At 46.2% G+C, this 19,566-nt stretch overlaps 1 protein-coding gene across 1 annotated transcript; it reads left to right on the top strand.

The window, feature by feature from the left end:
* Positions 1-12,924: 12,924 nt before the first annotated feature.
* LOC139433375 (uncharacterized) lies at positions 12,925-13,903 on the top strand. Its single transcript, XM_071202359.1, has 2 exons — positions 12,925-13,072; positions 13,159-13,903. Exons 1-2 carry the CDS (start codon positions 12,956-12,958, stop codon positions 13,852-13,854), a joined length of 813 nt encoding a protein of 270 aa, XP_071058460.1. The 5' UTR covers positions 12,925-12,955; the 3' UTR covers positions 13,855-13,903.
* Positions 13,904-19,566: the final 5,663 nt, after the last annotated feature.

The raw sequence follows: 19,566 nt of genomic DNA, 5'->3' as shown, positions 1-19,566 counted from the left end.
GAATGGTTAAAAAGTGCAGAGTGGAGCCGGACCACGGAACGGCGGCAGAGTATGCTCAAAAAGCAGATCTCCCCGTCCCAGGATCTGGAGGGTGGTGTGTGTGTGTGTGTGTGTGTGTGTGTGTGTGTGTGTGTGTGTGTGTGTGTGTGTGTGTGTGTGTGTGTGTGTGTGTGTGTGTGTGTGTGTGTGTGTGTGTGTGTGTGTGTGTGTGTGTGTGTGTGTGTGTGCGTGCGTGTATCTACGTGTGTGTGTGCGTGTGTGGAGCTTGTCCCAATGGAATCTATAAAGCACCCTAAATGAGAGGGGGATCTAAAATGGCCAATTTAAAAGTGAATCCAGTTCTATTAGTAAGCCACGCATAGAAGTGTAAGTGCAGTTAAAACACAAGTGCAATGATACAAATATAAATAATTAAAACATTCTCCCCAGTAATATGATTTTAAAAAGTAAAGGGAGTGTTAAAATTAACTAATAATAATAAAATAAAGGAAAGCACACCGGGTTAGTAAAATCGTATATAATGAACTGGATGTCACTGAAAAACAGAATCCATTAAAATCGAGGTCGGTAAGTTTAAAAGATTCCAAAGGGTAGCCGTTTTCTATTTAAAAGGGTGGCAGGCAGGTGAAGAGTTCCCCTCTGCGGGTGGTTTCCCGGCCTCCAGGTAATAAAATAAAATAATTTAAAATAAATATAAATAAACAAATAAAAGCGTCCCTCCTCATGTGGCTTTGATCATTTTCAGATAAAAACATACACATAAATACATTTAAAATTATAAAACATGTAAGAAGTAATAAAAACATAAATATGAACACCATTAAGATAAATAAGATAGTGCTGAAAACATGCGATCAAAATGTAGCACACCAATACAAAAAGTCCAGATGAGGAGGATCTATAAATAATTAATAAATAAATAAATATAAGTGCTAAAACACGTGGAGGGCGGATTAAAACAGGCTGACACACCCGCAGAGAAGGGAACCCAAATCACCCACCTGCAGGGGAGAGACCCGGGGGGAGAGGAGATCACACAGGTTAAAACATGTTTGAGTGGTGGGAGGCGGACCCATCAATTATATCTTTCATTTAGTCCGCCCGGGTCAATGGTGCCCAGGCGATGGATCCACCTCCGCTCCGCCGCTCGCCTCTGGCCCGTGCTCCAGCCGCTGCTGCTCTCCAGGCCCATTGACTGCACACTCTGGAGGCCATGGAGTTTAAAATGGTTGTATAAAACGCTCGTGCCGTCCCCGTCTCTAATTCGATATTGATGTTGTTTAATTCTGAGGCTGATCTCATTGGGCGTTTCCCCCACATAGAGTCTCTGGCAGGCCTTGCACCTAATTGCATAAATAGCGTTTTTTGTGTTAGGTGTCAAGGCCTGCCGTACATTGCTCCCCTCTCGAGAGAAGGGATTTAAAACGTGGGGGAGGCGAACGAAACCAACCTCAGAGACCCGAGGCGCCTCCCTAGTTTTGATGCCTTTATTTAATTTGGTGTGGACCAGGAGGTCCTGGAGATTCTTATTACGTCGGTAGGCGGAGATCACCCGGCACGGCCGCAGCGCGTCACAGCCGCCCCTGGCCCCCTCAAAATTGGCCTTTAGTTTGCCTAAAAGGCTGGACAGGCTCCCTGAGTAGGTTGTGATGAGGGGGACCAGGGCAGGGCCGGACGGCCGGGCGGAGATGTCTCTGTATTTCTCTATGAAGGTGCGGCTGACCTCCGCCTTAATGCTTCTAAGGAAGCGCCTCGAATAGCCCCTGGGTCTCAGCGCACTAAAGAGGATTCTGGTAGCCTCCTCCACATCCTCCGCGAGGGTGCATATCCTGTGGAAGCGGATCAGCTGGGACTTAATCAGGCCTCTGTACGTGTGCCCAGGGTGATAGCTGGTTTTATGGAGGAGTGCGCGGCGATCTGTGTCCTTAAAGAAAACCCTGGTGGCAAGTGTCTTGCTGTGGTCGCTGGAGCTGCGGAAAAACACCCCAGTGTCGAGGAACTCGACAGTGTGTGTATTTAACTGGTGTTTGAGTTTTATTTCAGGGTGATGTGTGTTGAGGATGTCTGAGAAGGTGAGGAAGTCTGTTCTGTGTGGTGCCAGAGGCCAAAGATGTCATCCAGGTACCGGAAGTACAGAAGGGGTTTGAGGGGCAGTTTAGTAAAGACCGTTTCCTCCCAATGGGCCAGGTAAATGTCCGCGTAGGCTGGCGCGTATTTCCGGCCCATCGCACAACCGCACAGCTGGAGGTAGTGGTTACTGTTGAACATGAAGTCATTGCGGGTGAGTGTGAGGTGGAGCAACTGAATAATTTGGCTGTCGGGTCTGGAAGGGTCTGGATGGGTTTGGGAGGGTCTGGGTTTTTATTGAAGGAGTGCTGAATTGCGGTGAGGCCAAGTGGGGTTTCAATGTTGGTATACAGTGAGACTATGTCTATGGAGAAAATGAGTGTGGCTGGGGACTGTGAGGTTTTTTATTTTGTTGACAAAATCATAAGTGTCTCTGAGATAACTGGGGTGGAGTTTTGAAAGGGGATTAATAAAATGATCGATGTATTCTGTTATGTTGTATGATTCTGAACCGCAGTCGCTGATGATGGGGCGGCCGACCGGAACCACAGAGGGGACCGTCCACGTCTCCACAGGCTTGTGGATCTTGGGGAGCAGGTAGAAGAGGCGGGGGCTCCTCCGGACCATCCAGATATGGTTTTTGTTTTTTGTTTATGATTTTGTTAGTGTAAAGTGTTGCTGTGATGTCCCTAACTAGTGTTTGTGTTTCCAGTGGGTGCGTCAGTGATCTGTAGTATGTGTTGTCATTTAACTGCCTATGTGCTTCCAATATATAATTGTCCCTATCTTGTAGGACTATTTGGCCCCCCTTGTCTGCAGGTTTGATGCCTATGTGTTGGCTGTTACCTAATGTTTTAATAATTTGTAATTGTTCCTGGCTAATGTTGTGTGTGCTGTGTGGAAGGGGGCGCCAATGTGTGAGTGCTAGTTTTTATTAATTAGTTGTGTTATTTCAGGTGTTGATGTTGCCGTGTGTGGTTCCCAGGCGGACGGTCCGGTGAACAGAACAGGCTCCCACCCCTGGCTCCCCAGGAAGTGGTCCATGATCTTAATCCGCATGTGGAAGGCGTGGAGGTCCGCCCTGATCTCCGGTCGGGTGGGGAGTTTGGGTGTTGGAATGAATGATAAGCCTTTTTCCAGTAGCTCCTGCTGTGCGGCCGTGGGGGAGGACACGGCCGTGGGGGAGGACACGGCCGTGGGGGAGAAAACGGCAGAGAGGTTGGTTCTATTTGAGCGGTGGGGAGTTGTAATGCAGTTATGATCCCCGTTCAGTAGTTTAAATGCTGCTTCCAGTACCTGAGCAACATCTCGGCCGTCTGCAGGGTCCAGTGGATGTTGTCCCGTGAAGTGACATGGAAGAGTCGTGGGTTTATTTCCGGTATGAAGTTGTATTTGGAGGCTATGGTGGTGTTGAGTGTGGTGAGTGCAGTCTGCTGGTGGATGGTCAGACTGTTGGAAAAGTTCATGATGGGGATGTAAATGGTGGCGTTTGGAAAGCAGAGAGCGCTCTGTTTCCACATGGCGTACAGTTGTTCAATCGTCTGAGAGTCCATTGTTGAGTCCTACTGATATTATGACTTGTGAGGTGTTGTGACATGGGGAAGTTTACTGACAATCGAAGTTATGTGATGGAATTTAGCGCCCGGAAAGCTATCTATCTGAAGGTGGGAGTCTGTAAAGGGGGGGATGCGGGAGAGATTGGAGTCCCCGACAATGAGGGTCCTCTTCAGCAACTCCAACGACCATACCTGCAGTTTCTTGAAGGTTCTGGGATGTGTGTGAGGTTCTGGGCGTGTGGGGGAGCCAGGTGCCGCTGCAGAGACCCCTGTGGAGTGGGAGGTGGAGGCCTCAGATGTTAGGCTTGAAGTCAAACTGACTCTCAGTGGGCCTTTGATCATCTCTGATGTTATGTTTACATCCACCTCAGGGCTCAGTATGCTTTAGGGGCTCCACAGCAAACAGCTCTGGCTCCCTCTGCTGGTTGTTGTGTAGAACTGGAGGTGAAGAAGAGGAGATAGTGTTACTGCAGGGGAGAGCCACATTGCTGTGTATCTGTATGGAGGGTGGAGAGGGAGGTGAAGAGATGGAAATGAGATGGGAGGGGGAGGTAGGTGTATGCATTAACGGGGTATCTACTCTCTGTGGGGAGGGTGGCACGGAGGGAGGGGAGGAAGGAGAGACGGAGGGCCAGGTCAAGAACCCAGTCCCATCGGCCCCCAGACGGTCGAGCACGGTCCGAGGGAGCGGATGGACCTCAATCCGCAACCGGTTCCCAAGAGTGCGCTGAGGCAGGGGCCGAGGAAGCACCCCCAGGCCCCCCGCCACAGCCCTCCCCCCGACGCACAGAGGCCTGAGGAAGTAGAAAGAGAAGTAGGGAAGGAAGAGGGATGAGGAGTCAGTTTAGAAGGGGGGTTAGTGGGAGGTTTGTATTTGGGCCAGGTGGGGAGTGAGGAAATGGGGGGAGGAGGAAGGGGGAGGTGAGGGAGAGGGTCAGGGGGTGATGAGGCAGGAGGGAGAGTGGGGTTGGGTTTAGGGCTTGGGGTGAGGTTGGGTTTAGGGCTTGGGGTGAGATTAGGATTAGGCGAGGGAAGGGAGGCCTTAGGTTTAGGATTAGGGGCAGGGTAGGGGTTAGAAAGGTGAGTTGAGGGAATAGGAACTGGAGCAGAAGGGGGAGGAGGGGGGGGGGAGAGCAGGGAGAAGAGGGATGAGGATGGGGAGGGGGGTGAGCAGAGTGATGAGTGTGGAGGGGCTAGGGTTAGGGATAGGGTTAGGGTTAGGGAATGATATACTTCTTCTTTTTCCTCTTCATAAGTTCTGTCACTGCAGTTACAGAGTTTGTTCTCTTTCATGTAATAGGCATTAAATCGGGACATACTACCCACTTATTATGCACTGCAAAGGATTGTGGGTCAGAATAGCCAGGAAAGCATGCCTTGCCTCATTAACCCTTGTATGGTGGTCAGATCCGTGGGACCCGTTTTCATTATTTAGCTAAAGAAAAATGAAATGATATGATAAATTATCTTTTCAAACTCACACTCAATGGCCTTAGCTCATTTTCTGTGAAGAGCATGTATCAGGACACATTTCAATGAACCCACTGTACCCCCCCCCCCCCCTACACATTTACATTACATACAGGGTGTTCGGGTCCACTCTCTTCATCAGCTGGGTTAAGAGATGACCCCTTTCTTACTTCTTAATATGCACAAAGAAAGGTTGTAAACATTCTCTCCTTCAGATACTGATAGGACTCAATATATGCCATGAGTCAGAGAGCAAACATCTGACTAATAAATAATAATAACAATACATTTTTATATTTGGAGGAGCCTTTCAAGACACCAAAGAGCACCTAACAATGCATTAAAGAAACACTCAATAAGGTAAAACAGCAACATATAAAATGCAGGCTGGGCAGACAGAAAGAGAGACATCAATGAAAAGCAGACGGGACAGGAAGTAGCTTTGATAAACAAACCGGACTAAAGTGAGCAGGCTGATCCGAACAGGACAGTCTGAATGAGGTGATTGTGTCAGACTGTCAGAAGTGCAATACATCTTCAGTGTCTGACATCAGTTTGAAGCTCTGCTGTGTTCTGCTTGAGGTTCAGTTCTTTGCTTCAAGAACTCCTTTACGATGTGCAGCAAATAAAATGCAGCTGAGAAGGAGGTAGACATTATAAAGCTTTAAAAGCGAACAACAAAAATAACTTGAATTCATACCTTGGTCCATCGCTCTGCTCTCCATCTTTAAACGTTACAGAGTGAGGCATAGACCAGTCACTCTTCATGAACACACAGCTGGGTCCAGGTCCAGGAGGGTCTGGTCTCTGATGGTGGATCCTGATAGAATCAAAAACATGATGAATGCAAAGGTTCACTGACACTCTGCTGAACATGATGCTGACTTTTGAACATGTTAATACTGATAAGATGAATAATAACTTTGGATCAGTGGTGTCCATCTTGCAGGCTGGCAGGCTCAAAGGTCCTCTGTAGATTCCTGGAGGATCTGTTGTGGAGTCGTACCTAAACACAAACACAACAACATGCTCATTACTGATCCTTCCTCTCGGTCACACACTGGATCTGGGACTGAACAAGAAGGGAGTCTGAGGGAGCTCATACTAAATCAACTATGCTGCACAGCCCCCGTAATCCCCCAGACAAACTGTACGTTTACTGTATGGACACCTCAGTCCTGTTGATCTGAGCCGTCAGTGCGGTTCTTACATTTCCTCCCAGCACTAAGGATGCTTACTCAGATTACAATCAAACTGCCGCCAGAAACTGTCACCATTTCAAGGAAATCTTCCTGGAAAAACATTCTCCACAATACTTTAGAATAGATATTTAGCAGCAAGAAACATTTAAACTGTGATACAGAACAAATGATCCTGATGATCAAACATTTACAGATTCCTCTGGCAGGATTCTCTCCTGATGAGTTTTAGGAAACAAACATACTTTGTCTGGTTAGGTTTTCTTTTATGTAATTAACCAATTATTCAAATTCCAAAAAGCATTTAAATCATATTCTCACCTTCTGAATGTCCTTCAAGTCAATTGAAACACCTTCATGCTTCATGTATCTCTGCTCATCGATCCTGTATCTGCCATCCCACCCTCATAACTTCAGAGTGTAAATACACATCAGTCACAAGAAACCTGTCAGTTTGAGATATGGTGTAGTTCTACTAGCTGTCCACTAGATGGTGGTAACTGCACTTTGAATTAAATAAAGCTCTGACAGTTGACTGATCTCATGAGCATCCTAGTGTAGCTGTGATGAAGAGTTTCCCACAGACGCACAGTATGGACTGATCTCCGTCCTCTCTGCGGACGCCTGAAGACACAGATCTGTTCTTTTATTAGGATTTCTTCCAGGTTAAAGTCAAGACAATTGTAACTATGGATCCTACACCAATAACACAATAAATCAATGTCATTTATAATCACACTTTTCATTTTAATAAACAAAACTCAAAGTGCTACAGAGTAAACTTCTTCTACAACGATGTGTGATCTACATCTTCTGATATTCACGCTGAAACATTATCAGTCAAACTTTCAAAAACACAAGACATCAAATGATAATAAACAACAGGACTGATCACCGTGGAATTCCCCTGGAAACCAACATCAGAAACAACAACAGAGCCGCCTTCAGCGTCTTGGCCTAATAGTCGTGTCGCACACACATTGCAGTGACAACAGCAAACATCAAGTACGTTCTGCTCATACCGTCAGATGATAGAACTGGCCTTTTTGAATGGCCACGTTAAATACTGGATTCTGATTGGTGGGTCTGTTATTTCTGTTTAGTAGTTAGTTGCTAAAGATGCTCTGATCAAGGGACCCTGTGCAGTCAAATCGATCCGGTCAGTGTAACTTTAGATGTGGACATTATCCACCGTCAGAAACTAAATGAAATACTTGTTGAACTATATCATTTTTGTGTCATGATGGTTCAACTGTCCCAAGTAAATAAACAGAGAAGAAGAACACTAGAGTTTAAAGTGAATGGGCTCTGGCTGTTTTTAGAGACTGGTTGATGGGAAATACAATTTAAACAGACCTGGACAGTTACTGAAAACCTGGATCAGTGCTGCCGTCATTTTAAGTTACGATGCTGCAGTTCAGACGCTGATACTAGAACAGAAGACGGACCCTCCACTAACATATCTCACGCTATCACAAACATCCCACCAGAAAACTCAACGCTCCATCAAACAGTTTCAGATACAAAGTCCAGCGAACACGAGACTCCACTGGAGCGTCTCTGACTGCAGTATCAGTAAAGACATGAAGACCCTCTACACACAGTGACTGTGAAGAGACCACAAAGAGGTTATATCACATCTGTTTACTCTTCTATGTTGAACTTTTTCTTTTTTAAAACATGTCAGTCACCTTGATCAGAGCTGTTGTTGTCAGTACATGACATGTCACTTGTTAGACGCTTTTATCCAAAGCGACTTACTCAATACTGAGGACAATCCCCACAGGAGCAATTTGGGGTGAAGTGTCTCAGGGACACAACGACATGTTGACTGCAGTGGGGTTTGAACCTGTGACCCCTGAGTTGAACTGCATCACACTATCCACTGAGCCACAGCCTCCAGTCACATTGATCAGAGCTGTTGGACCGGATCAGTCACTGCCTGCATTTTTCACTGCCGATGATATCTCAGATTACAATCAAACTGCTGCCAAAAGCTGCTGGCATCATTACAAGGAAGTCTTTCTAAAATCATTCTTCTTTAACTCCGATGGAAACTCTCCACAATACTGTAGAATATATTTATAGCATCAGCATCAGGAAACATTAGTCATGTCCATTTAAACGGTGATACAGAACAAGTGATCCTGATGATCAAACATCTACAGATTCCTCTGGTAGGATTCTCACCTGATGAACTGAGGTTTAGGAAACAAACCTTCTCAGTTTAAGTTACTTCTTTGTTGTAATTATCCCCAAATGTATAATCTCAAATCAAAAGTCATCTCTATCATATTATCACCTGCTGAATTCCCTTCAATTGAGACGGCTTCACATCAGTCAGAAACCCAGTCAGTGTCGTTCTACCTGCTGTCCACTTGGTGGTGCTAACGGACCCTCTAATGAAATAAAGCTCAGCACTAACACATGATGAAGCAGCGTGGATCACGTGCATGAGTGCCTGAGTGGACACATACTAAATACACAATGAGAAGTTTACCTACAGCCGTTATGCACATTACAAAAAAGGGCTATAAGAGTTATCAATAATGTTGGATACCTTGAACTAATGTATTATTGTTGAAGTCACACATATTGAAGTTCATTGATCTGGTTACATTTAAAACGGCACAAATCATGTACAGAGCCAGACATAATCTACTTCCTAGGAAATTAAAAACACTGTTCATAGACAGAGAGGGGGGGTATAATTTGAGAGGAAATCTACATTTTAAACAACTCAAGGTCAGAACAACTCTGAGAAGTGTTTAACAATCTGTGGGGTGATTTCATGGAATGGTTTGGAGCAGGAGTTCAAACAAAGCATAATTCAGTTTAAAAGGATGTACAGAAACACTTTTTGGGAAAACTATGAGAATGAAGAGAGGTGATTGAAGATGAGAAATGATTGTATATGTATGTATAAATGTATGTAGGAATAACTTGTATAATGATGATAAGTAGTACAATCATTGATCAAGTAAGGCAAATGTCAGCCTTATGAACGGAGGTACCGTGGGACTTGCCCTTCACATGTACAGGAGTCCGCTCAATGGAAATGCGATGTCAAGTTCCGATGTCAAGTTCCTGTCAGCGGCTAGACAGATGTTACCAGTGTTTACCAGTGTTGCCAGGGGCATGATAACATCCTCCACTGGAGGTTGGGTGGTGCTGCTGTGAATAAGGCCGACTATGGGTGCCGATGGGCGGACGGTAAAGCACCGCAAAGTAGACCCCCTTTAAGTGTAGCCAGGGGCACGAGAAAAATCCTCCATGGAGGTTGGGTGGTGCTGCTGTGAATAAGGCCGACTATGGGTGCCGATGGGCGGACGGTAAAGCACCGCAAAGTAGACCCCCTTTAAGTGTAGCCAGGGTCACCCTGCATGCGTCGTCAAATGTGATTGAAATGGACAGATTCCTGTACATTTCAATCACTTTTAATGGGAGTCGTCAGTATATGGAGCTTAACCCATAATTCCCGGACGTTCCAGGCCGAATTTGGAAGCTCATATGCGGCCTGCCATGCGCCTCCACCCGTGGAAAGCAAAAAAAAGTAAAGAAAACGGTCAATTATATGTTAAAATAATCAAAAATGAAGTTTTTGAAAATTCTCGAAAAACGGCTAAGTGCCAACGGGGGAGGGGGTCAAGTCTTCGGCGCTTCGGAACGAAGCCCCGGAGACTTTTGCACTCCCCCGTTGCAATTTACAACGGAGAGGGGAAACGAGAGCTCCCCTCCTCCGTCCAAAAAATTCATTCATCTTTTCCAAGCTACCATCTGCACGAAATCGGAAACCCGGTTTTTGAGAGCACTTAGAAAAAAACGAGCTATTTTCACATGATGGGGAAATCATGGAGGAATGTATCCGCCTCATGAGCACTTTGGATCGGATGAAATTGTTGCCTGGAGGACCCCCAATCATGGTTCTCACAAAACTTTAAGTTTTCAAACTGGTCTCTGGAGGAATGCAAGGGGAGTTGTCAGGGGACTCTACCCGCCTCAAGAGGCACTATTTTGGGATACATTTTATCCAGTTTCACCCTTTTCTCTGGTTCTTCCAAAAGTTGACTTAAACTTTTTCCCACCCTGGAGAAAGGTATGGGGAGTTGTCAGGGGACTCTACCCGCCTTTTGGAACACTATTTTTGGATACAATTTATCCATTTTCACCCTTTTCTCTGGTTCTTCCAAAAGTTGACTTGTACTTTTTCTGACTCTGGAGAAATGCAATGGGAGTTGTCACGGAATAACGAGACACTATTTTCGGCTAAAATGGTTGTCTGGAGGACCCCCAATCATGGTTCTCACACAACTTTAAGTTGTGAAACTGGTCTCTGGAGGAATTCAAGGGCAGTTTTCACGGAATAACGAGACACTATTTTCGGCTAACATGGTTGCCTGTATGACCCCCACTCATGGTTCTCACAAAACGTTAAGGGCGTTCTCCCCGGCAACCCGCCAGCAGATGAAAACACACACCCCTCCGCCTCTCCACCTCTTCCGAGGGACGAGGGAACCGCGCGGGGGTCTGCTGGAGGCTACTGCCGGGTGCTCCGTCCTGCGCCTCACCGGGACCCTGACTCCAGCGCGGTGTGGCGGCCTCGCCTTGGCCGTCCACCGTGCGCCCTCTGGGTACCTGACTCCCCTGCCTCCTCTGGGGGCAGGTGAGAGGGGTTCAATGCCTCCCCGGAGGATACTGTTATCCCGGCAACCCGCCAGCAGATGAAAACACACACCCCTCCGCCTCTCCACCTCTTCCGAGGGACGAGGGAACCGCGCGGGGGTCTGCTGGAGGCTACTGCCGGGTGCTCCGTCCTGCGCCTCACCGGGACCCTGACTCCAGCGCGGTGTGGCGGCCTCGCCCTGGCCGTCCACCGTGCGCCCTCTGGGTACCTGACTCCCCTGCCTCCTCTGGGGGCAGGTGAGAGGGGTTCAATGCCTCCCCGGAGGATACTGTTATCCCCACGTTGTCGTACCCGAAACTGTCGGGTATCCTTTGGGAGAACCAGACTCTGGATGAATGTGAGGGGAGATTACAGGGATCTCTGCCCGCCTAACGAGTGCCTACATGGGACACCGCACCATGATGCAAATGAAAACAAACACCGATTTGAAGATAAGCTGAGTGCACCTTTCGTGAGTCTTTTCACGCTTCCTTCTTTTTTACCCACGATTCTGGTGACATTTCCTCGGTACCGAAATGCTCAAGAATACAGGTCGGATGGCGGTCCGTTGTCCGATCTGTAATAGTTCCTACCGTGCCCTGAGCAAGCACCTTCAGAGGCGCCATGGTGTGCGTAACTTGGATGAAAGAAAAATTCTGCTGTTGTTGGCCAACGGACGGACCAACATTAGGCTCCATCCCTGTACCATTCTGGGATGCGAGTACCACGGCACAAGGCTGGATCGCCACTTGGCCAGAGACCATGTTGAGCTGGCCCGGGAGGAACTACATGTGGTTCAAAATCAAATGAAAATGACAGTGGCCAAGAAGGAGCTTTATGAACTCCGAATGACAAACCCCACCATAGAAATGATTACCGCTTGGGCTGTTGACACGGGGGCAGATGACGATATACTGTCACAACCTCCACCCTTGTCCCCGGTGAATGAATGTGACAACCCGGACTGCAAAGAATGGAGGCTGGAGGCAAACGCAGTGAGGGCTCAGCGGGACATATATGCTGCTGAGGTGAAATCCCTGCGCTGCAAGTTGCAGCAGAGGATAAAGCACAAGCCACATAGGATGGATCAGCGGGCCGGGGACATGCCCGCGTTCGATGGGGAGGAACGAGAGCGGGTCATTCTGAAGAAATGACCCCGAACAGAGTCGACACCAACGAGGCTGTCCAAGTCGAAAGGTCCCTCCTGCAGCAAGTCTCCTATTCCCGCCTGCAGCAAGTCCCCCACTGGCTCTCACACCCATTCATCCAGCTCCTCAGAGCCTGCATCCATGCATACCGAGGCCTCGTCAACCTCCCCTCCCATAAATTCCCCCTGGTTCCGGGGCAGGGGCCGGGGAAATATAATGCGGGACATCACTTTCCCACGGATTATGGGTAAGTGTGTTGGCTATGTGACACATGCAGTTTCTGTAACACACCCTGTGTTGTCATTAAAGTACTGTTTATATTTCACAGAGAATTATCTGCAAGGATACCGGGAGCATTATGCAGGTATCGACCCACCAGTGAGGCTCCAGGAAAACACAGTCTCCAAACTAAGCAGAGTGAAGTCGTTCCTCAGTTTCATGGCACACGGTTTCAATCGCCTGTCTGACTGGCTCTTTTTGAGGGATCTCAAGAGGATACGCGGGTGGTCCCGGAGCCTGATGAAGTCAAGCCTTCAGGTCACGACCTCCGACTTCTACATCAAGAATATATCACACTTTCTCAAGTACATGGCCGACACACCGTGCAAGGGGAGCAGGCTCAGCCAAACCGACATGATTTTAATCAAACGGGAAGTAGTTGCCATCCTGAAGTCCCTGAAGAGAAAAGTACTTATCCACCAGATGCAAGTGAAGCGTGACAAGATGGAAGGTCTGCCGAGCCACAACGACCTAATGACATGCTTGACTTCGACCACCACTCGCATCCCTCAGCTCCTGGATGTGATGGCCAGCAATCCGACTACCGCGACCCGGACACTGCTCTATGGGTATATGACTCTTCATTGGAGCTGCATTTATGGCCACCGTCCGGGGGTCTACTCCAACATGACCAACGCCGAGGTCCGAAAGGCGGATACAACTGGCACTGCCTTCGGCTACCTGGTTCATGTGAGTGCTATTAATCAATGCATTTATTCCGGCAGTTATATGCATGATTGACATTGTATTGACACTCTCTAACTCTGTCATAACAGGTAAGCAACCACAAGACGGCCAACTCGTTCGGGGAAGCGCAGCTGTACCTCACCGTAGAAGAATTTGGATGGATGAAGAGGTGGCTGGAAATTAAGGGTACGCTGACCTGCACCCAGAGCCGTTACTTTCTATACACAGAGGGGAAGAACCCGTTCAGGAAGCTTGCCTACTCCCTGAGGATGGCATGGGCTGATGTAGGGCTCCACGGTCCCATTAACTTCACCGACCTCCGCACAGTCCACGCCGATAATGCGAAGAGATTTCAAGACAAAGGCAACCGCCAAAGAGTGAGTGATTTCATGTGTCACAACACTGCAACTGCGGACACATTTTACGCGAATAATCCTTCTTTGAAGGAGGCTGCGGACATTCGGTTGCTCTTCACAGAGTCACTGCAAGCAGCGGCGGCGGCATCGACAGCAGCAGCAGCGGGAAATGAAGACACTTTTGCGGGTATTGACATCGACAGTGACAGCTCTGGAGAGGAGCACAGCCCGGCTCCCTACCAAGACTCCCTACCAAGACATGTCCCGAAGAGGGACCAGTCACTGGCCGAACACAGCCCCTCAGACATGGGTGAAGAGAGGGTGCCATACTCTGCCCCAACTTCACCCACTGTTGCCAGTGATCAACTTGTAAATATGCAGTGTGTTGTTGTAATCAGTCCCCTTGTAAATACGTTATATCCTGTGTGAATGTATTTATTACTGTCAATATTACTGTAAATAAAGTTTGTTAAAATTACTAAGTGTTCTGTTTTTAAAGCCCACTATGGGTTTTTTTCCTTTAAGATCCCCAGGGGCACGATATTCTGGTTCTGGTGGTAGCATAGAGGTGTTTAGTCCAAGTGAGGAGTGCTCAAGTGTGGGATGATTTGTAAGGTAGAAGAGGGTAAAAAAAGTTAAAGTGTGAACCTCCAGCAGGGCAGGTGGTGCTGTGAAGAGGGCCGACTATGGGTGCCGATGGGCGGACGGTAAAGCACCGCAAAGTAGACCCCCTTTAAGTGTAGCCAGGGGCACGAGAAACATCCTCCATGGAGGTTGGGTGCTGCTGCTGTGAAGAAGGCCGACTATGGGTGCCGATGGGCGGACGGTAAAGCACCGCAAAGTAGACCCCCTTTAAGTGTAGCCAGGGGCACGATAAACATCCTCCATGGAGGTTGGGTGCTGCTGCTGTGAAGAAGGCTGACTATGGGTGCCTATGGGCGGACGGTAAAGCACCGCAAAGTAGACCCCCTTTAAGTGTAGCCAGGGGCACGATAAACATCCTCCATGGAGGTTGGGTGCTGCTGCTGTGAAGAAGGCCGACTATGGGTGCCTATGGGCGGACGGTAAAGCACCGCAAAGTAGACCCCCTTTAAGTGTAGCCAGGGGCACGAGAAACATCCTCCATGGAGGTTGGGTGCTGCTGCTGTGAAGAAGGCCGACTATGGGTGCCTATGGGCGGACGGTAAAGCACCGCAAAGTAGACCCCCTTTAAGTGTAGCCAGGGGCACGAGATTCTTGAGGGTGTGATCATCTTGGTTTAGTCCGTGGGGGAGTGCTTAAGTTCGGGGGCCCGGGGACCCAAGGTGCTCGAGGTTCTGGAGGTACATGGGAGGAATCCTGGAGCTCCTCAGTCCGTGTTTTGGGGGTCTTGGAGCGGCCCCGAAGAGGTGCCTTTGTCGGTGTACCTAATGGGTAAGAAAGCCAGTCTACACAGGTCGTGAAATGTGATTGAAATGTACAGAGTGCTGTACATTTCAATCACTTTGAATGGGAGTCGTGAGGTGTGGATGAAATGGCCATATCTCCCTTAAATTCACAGCAAAGTTACCCATCTTTCACACACTAATTCATGGGTAACAGAGCCATGTGCACCATGCATTTAAAGTAATGTTAGCCAGCTTTCAGACACTAATTCGTGGGTAATAAAGGCCTGTACATCTCCCTGTTTGAAAGGGCCATATCTCCCTTAAATTCACATCAAACTCACCCAGCTTTCACACACTAATTCATGGGTAACAGAGCCATGTGCACCATGCATTTAAAGTAATGTTAGCCAGCTTTCAGACACTAATTCGTGGGGAAGAAAGTCACCCTGGTCGGGTCGTGAAATGTGATTGAAATGTACAGAGTGCTGTACATTTCAATCACTTTGAATGGGAGTCGTGAGGTGTGGATGAAATGGCCATATCTCCCTTAAATTCACAGCAAAGTTACCCATCTTTCACACACTAATTCATGGGTAACAGAGCCATGTGCACCATGCATTTAAAGTAATGTTAGCCAGCTTTCAGACACTAATTCGTGGGTAATAAAGGCCTGTACATCTCCCTGTTTGAAAGGGCCATATCTTCCTTAAATTCACATCAAACTCACCCAGCTTTCACACACTATTTCATGGGTAATAAAGCCATGTGCACACTGTATTTAAAGTCATCTTAGCCAGCTTTCAGACACTAATTCCTGGGGAAGAAAGTCACCCTGGACGGGTCATCAAATGTGATTGAAATGGACAGATTCCTGTACATTTCAATCACTTTTAATGGGAGTCGTGAGGTGTGGATGGCCTGTTGAATCCGATTTTGAGCACTCTTTTCCCCGCATAAACTAGTTTAAATCACCGTTAAACACTTATTCTGTTGATGTCTATATAACCGACTTCCCGCTATGCATTAAGTCGGTTATATAGACCCTGTACACTAGGCATACCGCGGCCGGTAGTAAATGTCCAACCATTGTACCCTCTGGTCCCTAGGGTATGTAAGGGGTGGGAATTAATAAGCATTTGCTTCCTCCTACTCCCTTTCGGACACATATGATTTATTATTAATATGAAGACATTTTTTGTATCATGAATGTGGATAAATACTGTATTTTAACAATACGGTATTCTGTTTTTTCACATTTGTTATTTTTTATTTGTTATTTTTTTAACTGTGACTCCAGAAACAAACAGGTATATTTTACATGATGTGCCTGCATGAGAGGAAAACACTGTCTTTGCTGCACGGCTAAGTTACGTACTGGATTCTGATTGGTCTGTTGTTTCTGACTTGCACAGGTACACTGTGCAAGTGTACAACTGTGTGTACAACTGCCGTCATGTTAAGTCACGTTGCAGTTCAGACACTGATAATAGAACAGAACGACGGACCCCTACATGTACACATCTCATGCTGTCACAAACATCCCATCAGAAAAGTCAATGCTCCATCAAACAGCTTCAAATACAAAGTCCAGCTGACATGAGACTCCACTGGAGCTTCTCTGACTGCAGTATCATTACAGACATGAAGGCCCTTTACACACATCACGTCTGCTATGTTTCAATGTTAAAACATTACAAAACAAACACACATGTCGGTCATGTTGATCTGAGGTTTTAGACAGCATCAGACACTCCCTGCTTTCTTCACTGAAGATGATATCACAGATTAAAGTCAAACTGCTGCCAAGAACTGTCGCCATTACAAGGAAGTCTTTCTAAAATCATTCCTCTTTAATTCTGAGAGTAATTCTCTACGATACTTTGGAATAGATTTATAGAATCAGCACCAAGACACATTTGTTCTGATCAGATAAACAGTGATACAGCACGATGTGATCTGAGTGATCCTGATGATCACACATCTACAGATTCCTCTGGTAGGGTTCCTTACTGATGAACTGAATGTCATCAGGTCGAGTAACTTATTGGTTGTATCCATCCTTAAATGTATAATAATGGACCCAACAAACTTACAAACTAAAAAAGTGTCTAAATGATATTCTCACCTTCTGGATTCCCTTCAGGTTGATTTAGACGCCTGCGTGTGTGGAGGAAACTCTGCTCATCTCTTCCTCCTCAGTCCGGTGTCTGCCTGCATCTGATCTGAGGACGCCGTCACTCCCTCATAACTTCAGAGTATAAAAACACACCAGAGTGACGTGAGAACAGGTCCAACGGGAAGAAGAGCCAGTCAAGGGGAGAGGTGATGGAGGGGATGAAGTTCTACTAGCTCTCCACTAGATGGTGCTGACTGACTCAAAACCTTTCAGATCAGCAGGTACAAACACATCGGAGTGACATGAAACCAGCGTAGCCACAAACCTGGAGTCTCAAGAAGCTCAGGCTGCTAGGGAGATGTTCTTTTTCCACTTCTTCAAACACGCTTTGGCTTGCAATCACATTTTGCTTTAATGGCAAATGTACTCCTTTGCCCGTGTGAAAACGTTGTATGTTAGCTTTAAAAGCTTTTCATGTGAAATATCCATACATGTGTTATGTTGAGGCAACCATACTACTGGCATAGGTTAGGTAACTGACTAGTTATTTTTATCCCCAGATGTTTAATCCCAAACTTTAGAAAAACCTGTAACAAATATTACATTTTATTTTGTTACAATACCGCCATTTTTTTGTATTTCACCCACATATTCCAAAAATGTTTTAGGGGATTTATGGTGTCAGAGATAAATTAACGTCTGTGTTTTTAAATCCTTAAATTATGACTGCAGTTAAAAGGAGAGAGTTGGACATTTAAGTCGAACATTTTGAGCAATTTTGTTCTCTATTCAATCTATGTAAGGACACTCCTTTGTTTTCAGAGTAATTGAGGAATGCCATTTGGGTAACAGATGTATTTGAACCCTGAACACTCAATGTCTGCATGTTGTATTAGGATTTGAAAAGTAATTGTCCCTCTGTCACATTGATCAGTTTTTAAGACCTGTTCTGACACTTCCTTCATGTTTCACAGATGACAGGAAATGAAGATTACAATCTAAGTGCTGCACATTCTGCTTGAGAAACACTGACAACACTAGCTGACGACCTGGATCACCTGAAGTCAAACCAAGAGCCAGGACAAGACAATTATGTAATGTTATGTTTGAATATGAAAATGAGACTTTATGATATTCTAACTTTTGGTGACTTTAGGAAAAATCTACAAACACAAAGATAGAAAAGTATAAATAAAAAGTAAATGTCTTAGGATGTTTTCTTTCCACTTGTCTGAAATAGGAGATCACAATTCGAAGTCATTTAGAGCCATCTAGTGGGCAGCTATTGGAACTACATCACCACTAACACTGACTGGGTTTCTGACACTGGTTACACAGGTTTTCACGTGACTCTGTTTGTTTTGATACCAAGTAATTGGTTGGGTACATGCACCCCAGTGATGTTAATTATGCCTGTGACGATAGGTCAAATTAAAGATCAGAATCTCAAACCCTCCCGAGAGAAAAGGGATGCACCGTTGGCCTCTATCGACGACAGAGATTACATGCATGCATAGGCGTTCCTGTGGGAGTGCCAGAGGAGTTTAGAGCTAGAAATCAGATATTGGCGGGACTCTAATCACTCTTCCTTTGGGTAACTATTAATACAAATGTTGAGATGATGAATTATATTTATTATAATCAGCAACGTTAATTACACTCATGATGCTATTAAAGGATCAGCTGAACAGTTCGATGCTACCTCCCACAGAACAGAATGGCTCCAGACATGCTCCTGGCTGAGGAAGGAGGTGTTTGTGATCTGTTCGTGATGCTGAACATTTATCCCTAACAACACTGTTAGATGGATCCGTCACTAAAGCTTCAGCAGGGCTTCGGTCACTCAGAGTTAGCTGAACACTAGACCTTCACCTACAGGCTGGTTGATGGCTTGGGAAATGGGAAGCGGTGATTTGAGCTATTCTCACCTCTCTAATCACTGTCATAGGACTTCTGGCTCTGAGTGGCTGTTGCTTTATTCCCTGTGTTAAAGGACTTGTTATGAAAGCTATTGACAAGTCAGTATCAAACACTTTGTTAGCCTATCGACCTCTGAAGACTGAAGCTGACATGTTGAAGTCTACTCCTCATCCAGTTCTGACTTTGATGATGAAACAAGTGCGTACATATATTTAGTTTTATTTCCTTCAGACTAGCTTGCTCATCCCAGTGACTGCAATGTGGCATATGTGTTTTCTTCTTTCAGACACTGAGATGTATTAAATTGAATCCTTGTGAATTTTGAATGCCAATGATCAAATGTATAATACTTCTATATTTGTGATCAATCTGTAATATGATCAGAAGTGTAGAGTGTGATGGGAAATGTCATCATGCTGAGTGAGCATTTAAAGTTCACCATCTGTTCTTATTGTACAAGCTATTTCTCACAACAGGTAGCAGCAAAATGTCCTAACCTGAACGAGTCGTAAATGGTGGTAGAGCTATTTGTTGTTGCTAATGTATTTGCTAGCAGGCGTGTTTAAAAGCATCCTATATGTTTCTAATCAGACAGATATACACATGATCAACACGGCTGCTTCATCACACCTCAATGTCGCTGCTGACTGCGTTTCATTAGATTGTCAGTTAGCCCCATCTAGTGGACAGCTGGTAGAACTGCATCACCTCTCACTGGTTTCTTGCTCTTGTTGGACA

This window comes from Pseudochaenichthys georgianus, unplaced genomic scaffold (genome assembly GCF_902827115.2).
Source record: "Pseudochaenichthys georgianus unplaced genomic scaffold, fPseGeo1.2 scaffold_296_arrow_ctg1, whole genome shotgun sequence".
NCBI lineage: Eukaryota > Metazoa > Chordata > Actinopteri > Perciformes > Channichthyidae > Pseudochaenichthys > Pseudochaenichthys georgianus.
Note: the sequence above shows the minus strand (reverse complement) of the source record. Positions and strands in the feature narration are given on the sequence as shown.